This window comes from Otolemur garnettii, unplaced genomic scaffold (assembly GCF_000181295.1).
Source record: "Otolemur garnettii isolate 467f Iridium unplaced genomic scaffold, OtoGar3 scaffold00068, whole genome shotgun sequence".
Lineage (NCBI taxonomy): Eukaryota > Metazoa > Chordata > Mammalia > Primates > Galagidae > Otolemur > Otolemur garnettii.
Window position 1 is genome coordinate 5,967,672 of NW_003852463.1, and position 8,655 is coordinate 5,976,326.

The 8,655-nt window shown below is 38.2% G+C and overlaps 1 protein-coding gene across 1 annotated transcript in view; it reads right to left on the reverse strand.

The window, feature by feature from the left end:
• Positions 1 to 592: 592 nt before the first annotated feature.
• Positions 593 to 8,655, reverse strand: part of GMCL1 (germ cell-less, spermatogenesis associated 1) — a 59,107-nt gene continuing 51,044 nt past the window's right edge. The window contains exon 14 of the mRNA XM_003793442.3: positions 593 to 1,903. Coding sequence (XP_003793490.1) covers positions 1,775 to 1,903 — 129 coding nt within the window. The 3' untranslated portion in view covers positions 593 to 1,774. The remainder of the gene's footprint in view (positions 1,904 to 8,655) is intronic.

Sequence of the window (8,655 nt, forward strand, 5' to 3'; positions counted from 1 at the left end):
AGAATATAACCTACTTGTGACTTAAGAAATAACTACCTTGCCAAAAGATGACATAAATAACTTGGCCAGGGCAGAACCAATGAACAGGAACCATATATAATTCCAATTTTGCCAGTTAATTTACATAAGTGAAACAGTTAATTTTATTAATACACTCAAACATTATTTTATTTCCAAGATTTTTTTATAAATTTAATTGTTCAAATAATTCAAGTTTTGTATTTATATATTGTTAATAAAAGGTAAAGACCACTTAAACTGTAATAACATACAAAGACAACAACAACATCTTGTGAAAGAGATATTACAGCCAAATATAAAAATAAGAAATGCAGCCTCTTGATATAGCCAAATCATTCTATTAGAAACATTTAAATTACAGCTCTGGGGGTTTCTTTAAGTTAAATTAAGTAGATAAATCTGAAAGAATAAAAGCAATTTATGAACCTATGGACATATTACTGGGAAAGAAAAACTATCAATAAATTCCAACAGTTAAAAGTAATTGGGAAAAATATCTAACTAGAAAGAAAAAAAAATTCTGGTTTCAGTGAAGGGTTTTTTTGATCCATTTTATAGAAGAGTTTACTTATTCTTTTTCCAAATGAGCATTTGTTACTTTCATAGACACATAAAATGATTCCTATTTTAAAAAAAAAAATAACTACAGAAGTACTTACTCTGACTAGAAAGAAAATGAACATGGGTATTTTCAAAATAGTAATAAACATAAGAAGCCAACATATATAAGTCATGACAAGTATACATCTCATTTGACAAAAATAAGTTCCATTTTTATATCAATGCTTTATTATCAGCTTCTGGATTAAATCCTCTGACCTTATTTACATGTACTATGAAATTTCTACTAGTATGTATAACTTAAAGGCACTCAATTCAGAGGTTATAAAGTCCTGAGCTTAAGTAGGAAACAGAATTCCCAACTAAAATGTGAACATAAATAATTTTAAACATAGAGAATATTACAATGTTTAAAAGTATAATTCTGGTACATAAATAATTCATAACCTAAAAGAAAAGTGTACAGAATGTCAAAGACCATGTAAGAAATATGCTCAGAATCAAACTGATTTTTCCCTCATTCAAGTTCACTTGTAGGTCTGAAGCTGATTTTTGTTGTTAAAATTCCCAGAAAATTAAAAGAAAATATGAAAATGCTTAAGTTTAAAAAAAAATTCCTCAGCTTGGTCTCTGAAACCATAGAAAAAGTATTTAATGATTAAAAACAAGTATATACTGGAAAGGTATTACACTAAAAGGAGGAATCATAATAAGCAGGTGAAAAAATTAAAAGGACAGCTTTAAATGCACCAACTGAAAAAATAGTTGTAATTGGCCAAAGTATTCCTTTAGCATTCTTTTAGCCAAATAAAAAATTTGCTTTGGATAACTAAAGTTCACTAACATAACTAAGGTTCACTAACAAAGTTTCAGTTAAAAATTAAATCTATATTTTGTTGCAGAGGCATATGAAATTTACCTATAGCAATTTTCTACTGACGCTAAGTTAATAAAGCATGAATTGACATCTTTATTATAACAAATGGTTTGACCGATATTTTCTTGGCTTTAAAATGTTTTTCATATATGCATAGAAATGTAATGAAGATAAGAATAATCTTCTGTATTGTCTGTACAGTTCATAAGGCCTTTGTCATTGTTAGTCACCTTAGAAGTGATTATCAGTAGGACCATTAAATTAAAACTGGCCTAAAAAGTTTTCAAAGTGCTACTGTTTCCAACTGATGAGATCTCAGTTTTCTGGATTTTCTGGATGACGATTACTTTCAGTTCTTTTTTCTGGCGATATATACAAGAAGTTACAGCATATATATAAAGGGAAGATCAGAAGCCTGCTGTCCAAGTTCATCACCACTTGTTCCTATAAGACAGATTCATAAGTTTAATGATAACTAGAAGGCAATATTTAAAAAATAAAAAACCAAACTGTTGAATTGAGTGAATCAAAGGAGATAGTATGGGATTGAGAGCTTGAGTCTGAGATCCACAATTCAAATCTTTGAATTGCTACCCACTAGTTACTGCCACTTTCTCATTATATGAAATGGGGGGACAATAAGAGGACCCATCTCTGGCCCAGTGCAGTGGCTCACGCCATATCTTAGCACTCTGAGACGTGCAGGCAGGTGGATTGCCTGAGCTCACGAGTTCAAGTCTGGCCTCAGCAAGAGGCCTGTCTCTACTAAAAATAAAAAAATTAGCTGGGAATTGTGGCGGGGACCTGTAGTCCCAGCTAGTCTCCTAGCTACTCAGGAGGCTGAGGCAAGGAGGAGCTCAAGCCCAAGAGTTTGAAGGTGCTGTGAGCTATGATGATGTCATGGCACCCTTACCCAGGGGTGATAGACAGAGTAAAAAAAAAAAAGGAAAAAAATAATTACACTGGGGATGAAATGAGATAATACATAAAGGGTTTAGCAAATCCAGCTATATTAAGTACTAGGTGGCATGTATTTTCATTACTGCAAAAATTTCTATTAAGAACCTGCATATTTGGCTCGGCACCTGTGGCTCAAATGGCTAAGGCACCAGCCACGTACACCCAAGGTGGCGGGTTCAAATCCAGCCTGGGCCGCCAAACAACAACGGCTGCAACCAAAAAAAAAAAAAAAAAAAAAAATAGCTGGGCATTGTGGTGGGCGCCTGTGGTCCCAGCTACTTGGGAGGCTGAGGCAGGAGACTCGTTTGAGCCCAGGAGTTGGAGATTGCTGTGAGCTGTGAAGCCACAGCACTCTACCCAGGGGGACAGCTGGAGGCTCCTATCTCCAAAAAAAAAAAAAAAAAAAAGAACCTGCATATTTTATAAATAGATACAGTGTTCAGAAATATATAAACTTCTCACTTGGCTTCAATTTCTTCTTTAAATTCTATTACTTTTTCTTTTTTTTTCAGTTTTTGGCCAGGGCTGGGTTTGAACCCGCCACCTCTGGCATATGGGGCCAGCGCCCTACCCTTTTGAGCCATAGGCACCGCCCTTAATTACAATTCTTTTTTAAGAGACAGAGTCTCACTATGTTGCCCAGGTTGGCCTTGAACTACTGAGACCAAGGGATTCTTCCACCTCAACCTCCTGAGTGGCTAGGACATAGGCACACACCGATATGCCCATCTGCTTGGCTTCAATGTCCAATAGCATAGCAATCACTGGGATGAAGGTGGACAGCCATTATTAGCACCATTCCTACTCCTACAATTCTCCACTGTCCTTATGACAAACATGTTCTCTGCCTCTTGAAACATAAAATACATTACCATGTAAAAGCAATTTCAGGTTCAATTACATCAACACACATCAAGAATGCACCAAACTCCCAGAGAGACAGGAGTTGATACTACACCTGAGAACCACAAATACAATATCAGTGATGTTATAGATGTCTGTCTGGGACCTCATCTATCCTTTACCAACACTATTGGTGAAAATAATAAATCCTCACAGTAAAAGAAGAAATGCTGAAATTAGAATTCCTATTTTTTAATACTTGGAATACATTCTCTGCAATACTATATATTAGTTTCACTTTATTTTATACATTTTGGAGACTACACTATTAAACACTGTTTAAACAATTAGAGTTTTAATTTTTTTTCTTTAAGTCTCACTTGGTTACCCTGGGTATAGTGCCCTGGTGTCATCATAGCTCACAGCAACCTCAAATTCTTAGGCTCATGAGTTTCTCTTGCCTCAGCCTCCCAAGTAGCTGGGACTACAGGTGCCCACCACAATGCCTAGCTAGGTTTTCTACTTTTAGTAGGAGATGGGGTCTTGCTCTTGTTCAGGCTGGTCTTGAACTCCTGAGCTCAAGCAATCTACCTGCCTCATCCTCCTAGAGTGCTAGGATTACAGGCATGAGTCACTGCACTCCAACTAGAGATTTAAATTTTTACTGAGATGTGTTTCTGCAATAAAGGACTAAAACTAGCATATTTGAGTGACTGAAGTAGGCTCAACTGGACATAGCTTCTGAGTTGAGGAAATAGCAAGATAAAGAAGGCACACACACACATAAACAAAATTTCTCTTTATATACAGGCGGTCCCCGAGTCACAAACATCCAACTTGTGTATGACTCATACTCACTGAAAGGAGACTATTACAGGTAATAGGGTAAATGCGCCTCTTCCAACTTATACACAAATTCAACTTAAGAATAAATCTACACACACACACACACAAGAATAAATATACAAAGCCTATCTTGTTCATAACCCAGGGACTGCCCGTACCCCCCGAGGCAAAGTAGTATTTTTTAAAAAGACAATAGTAAACAAAATCAGGCAAGGCCATAGCATAGGCTAATGGTGCTAAAGTGTCACCAGAAAGGAATAGTCAAATAATGTCAAAGCATAGTTGGTTTTCAGATGCACCCTTACCTAGTTAAAATTTGTTATCAATAAAATCTGGAAAAGAATTGCTGGGGGGGGGAATAATCTGATCTGGGCGAAGGCACATTTACTAAATTTAAGTTTGTTAAGGACAAATATTTTGATGATAGGCTAAGTGTGGTGGCTCATACCTGTAATCCTACACTCTGGGAGGCCAAAGCAGGTGGACTGCAGGAGCTCAGGAGTTTAAGACCACCAACCCGAGCAAGAACAAGACCCTGTCTCTTTCCAAAAACTGAAAATATTAGCTGCGTATTGTGGTAAGCACTTGTAGTCTCAGCTACTCAGGAGGATCGCTTGAGCCCAAGTTGAGGTTGCTATGAGATATGATGCCATAGCACTCTACCCAGGGAAACACAGAGAGACTGTCTCAAAAAAAAAAAAAAGTTTGATGATAGATTTATCTGATGATAAAAATTAAAATTCTGTATCGTGACAAAAGCCCCAAGGAGGATCTGGTATTTGAGTATAGGTAAGATTGGGATGGAAGGTAGGTTAAAAGGGCCAACTCTGGGAAAAGAAGGAAGCCATAGGGCTGTCACTTATAGGCTGAATGGATGCACCAATTTCTGCAAAGACCCATCTCTACTAAAAGTAAAAAAACTAGCTGGATGTTGTGGGGGCACATGCCTATAGTCCCAGCTACTTAGGAGGCTGAGGCAAGAGGATCACTTGAGCCCAAGAGTCTGAGATTGCTGTGAGCTATGACATCACAGCAACAAAGTGAGAGACTCTATCTCAAAAACAAACAAAAACTATTAGGAAAAATTCACTTGACATTAATAGGTGAAATATCACTTAGCATTCTATTTCTAGAAATATATAGGAACAATATAGGAAAAACTATAAATTTTAGAGAGAGGAATAAGAGAAGACCTAAATCAATGTAGAGAATACTATATTCCAAAAGGGGAAGATACTAATTTCCTACAAGTTACTGTATACATTTAATAATATGAATCAAAATCCCCACAGGAAACTTGACAAAATGATTCTACACCATTTTACAGAGATGGGGGGAGGTGTTCTATGTTGGCTAGATTGTCTTGAACTCCTGACCTCAAATGATTCTCCTACTTTAGTCTCCTAAAGTACTAAGAATACAGGTGTGAGCTACTTTGCCTGACCAAATCAAAGGATTTTTGAAAAAAGAATGAAAGTAGTTTTGCATTACTATTAAAATGCATTTTAAAGTTAACTTAAAGCAATGCCTTCTTGTCTTCATAACAAAGGAATCAATAAAACGAAAAGTTCAGAACAGAAACAAAGTTTTATAAGGATTTAGTATATGATAGGGTGACCAGATTTTAACATTTGTAAAGCCGGACAACACGGCGGGGAGCAGGGCGGGGGCAGAGGACCGGCCAGGGCAGGGGACCGGCCAGGACAGGGCCTGACAACAACGCTAACTTTGATAAGCAGTTCTCAATAATCACTTCTCAACAATTATTGGTTATTATTATGGTTTAACATTATAAAATTAACAAAAATAATATAAAACTCATATTCTGGCGAAATAGCCACATGGCAGCCGAAAACTGTATATTCCCTTCCTGTTCTCCCGCCCGTTCGTGCATTCTTTCCAAAAATTGGGACTTCTATAAAACGCCGCGGGACACGGGAAAAATTATTGAAAAGCGGGATGTCTGGTCACCCTAGTATATGATAAGGTATTTTAAATACATTTGAAATACTCCAATGTAAAACATTAAACCATTAAAGGAACATAAAAAATATAGATTATTTTTATTTTAAATTTTTTTTAGAGATAGTTCTTGCTATGTTGCGCAGGGTGGTCTCTAACTTCTGGCTAATCCTCCTAGGTCAATCTCCTGAGTAGCTGGGATTATAGGCCTGAGCCACTGTGCCCAGCTCAGATGACTGTATATACAATTCTAGTAAGGATAAGGAGGCCTGGCTTGGCGCCTGTGGCTCAGGTGGCTGGGGCGCCAGCCACATATACCTAAGGTGGTGGGTTCAAATCCAGTCCGGGCCGCTAAAACAACAATGACGGCTGCAACCAAAAAATAGCCAGATGCTGTGGTGGGCGCCTGTGGTCCCAGCTACTTGGGAGGTGGAGGCAGGAGACTCACTGGAGCCCAGGAGTTGGAGGTTGCTGTGAGCTGTGATGCCACAGCACTCTACCTAGGGGGACAGCTTGCGGCTCTGTCTCAAAAAAAAGGATAAGGAGGCCTAAGCATCACACCAAAAGAAGGAATCATTAAAGGAAGAGAGAGACTGTTTTAAAGGTTGAAATAACAAATGGCAAAAATAGAAAAACTATAGCATATCACTAATTTTATGATTCTTATTATATAAAAAATGGGGCCAGGCACAGTGGGTCACACCTATGTAATCCCAGCACTTTGGAAGGCTAAGTCAGGAGGATCACTTCAGGCCAGGTGGTTGAGACCAGCCTAGGCAACTTAGTGAGATGCTGCCTCTACAAAAAATAAAGAAAATTTGCTGGGTATAGTGGCATTTGACTGTAGTCTCACCTATTTGGGACAATGAACATTTTAATAGAAAGTTATGCAGATATCAAATGTCAATTTATATAGTAAGTCCAAGATGCATAGAAAAACTCAACCATACCAAAAATGAAAGAAATGAAAATTAAAACAAATTTGTTCCACTTATTACTTTGCAGGAAAGGTTAAAAAGAAGGTTAAGATACTACAGTAGATATATTCTCTATACTCTTGGAGGGACTATAAACTGGACTGTACTTGTAAAAGGTAATTTGGTATACACCATTTGACAAGAATGCTACTTCTTAGAATTTATCTTTAAAAAAACTCAGAAAAGTAGATAAAGATAATATATAATACTGGGAAAAGCCCCAAGAATTTTATCTGATAAAAGGGATTTATGTAAATTATGGTAGGCTAGTTACAGTGGTTCATCGCTGTAATCCTAGCATTTTGGGTGAGATGCTTGAGGTGAGATCTCTTGAGCTCAGGAGTTCAAAACCAGACTGAGCAAGAGCAAGACCCTGTCCCTATGAGAAAAAGAAAAAAAAATTAACATGTGCCTATAGTTCTAGCTTGATGTGAGAGATGCTTGAGATGAGGCTTGAGATGAGATCTCTTGAGCTCAGGAGTTCAAAACTAGACTGAGCAAGAACAAGACCCTGTCTCTATGAGAGAAAGAAAAAAATTAACATGTGCCTATAGTTCTAGCTACTAGGGAGGCTGAGACAGGAGGATCAACTGAGCCTAGGAGTTCAAGGCTACAGTTGAGTCAAGATTTTGCCACTGCATACTAGCCTGGGTGACAAAGTCAAACCCAGTCTTAAAAAAAAAAAAAAAAGACAAGAAAAAATAATGTTGTGCATATATATTTATTGACAAGAAAAACTACGTACAATGAAGTAGGGAATAAAGCAGGTTACAATTGCTGCATCACTGTCTGACACAGCTAGGCTCTCCTGGCCTTGTTCTCCAAACGAGGGCTGTCCTTTCTTCTACTGGGCCCAGACCAGTGACTCCACTTTGCCTCTCCCCTAAGCTTGACTGCTATGCCACCATGAAGTTCTCTCTAGCTACTGAGTTAGCCATGCAGATAGAAGACAATAACACACTTGTACTCAACTGTGGATCTTAAGGCCAACAAGCACCTTCTTCAATAGGTTGAGGAAGTTCTATGACATCCATTTGGCCAAGGTCAATATCCTGACCAGGCCTGATGGAGGGAAGAAGGCATATGTTGGACTACCCCCTGAGTATGCTGTTTTAGATATTGCCAACAAAAACTGAGATCATGTAAATTGAATCCAACTGGCCAATTTTAATTAATTAATTAAGAGACAGAGTCTCACTCTGTTGCACTCGGTAGAGTGCTGTGGCATCATAGCTCACAGCAACCTCAAACTCTTGGGCTCAGGGCAATTCTCTTGCCTTAGCCTCCCAAGTAGCTGAGACTACAGGCTTCAGCCACAACACTCAGCTTTTTTGTTGTTGCAGTTGTTATTGTTGTTTAGCAGGCCTGAGCTCAGCTCAAACCTGCCAGCCCCGGTGTATGTGGCCAATGCCCTACTCACTGAGCTATGGGCAAAGACCCCCAACTGGCTAATTTTAAATATGCATTTTTTTCATCATGAAAAAAAGGTTATAAAATAGGCTTGGTGCCCATAGCTCAGTGGTTAGGGTGTCAGCCACGTGCACTGGGGCTGGTGGGTTCAAACCCAGCCCAGGCCTGCCGAACAACAATGACAACTACTACAAAAAA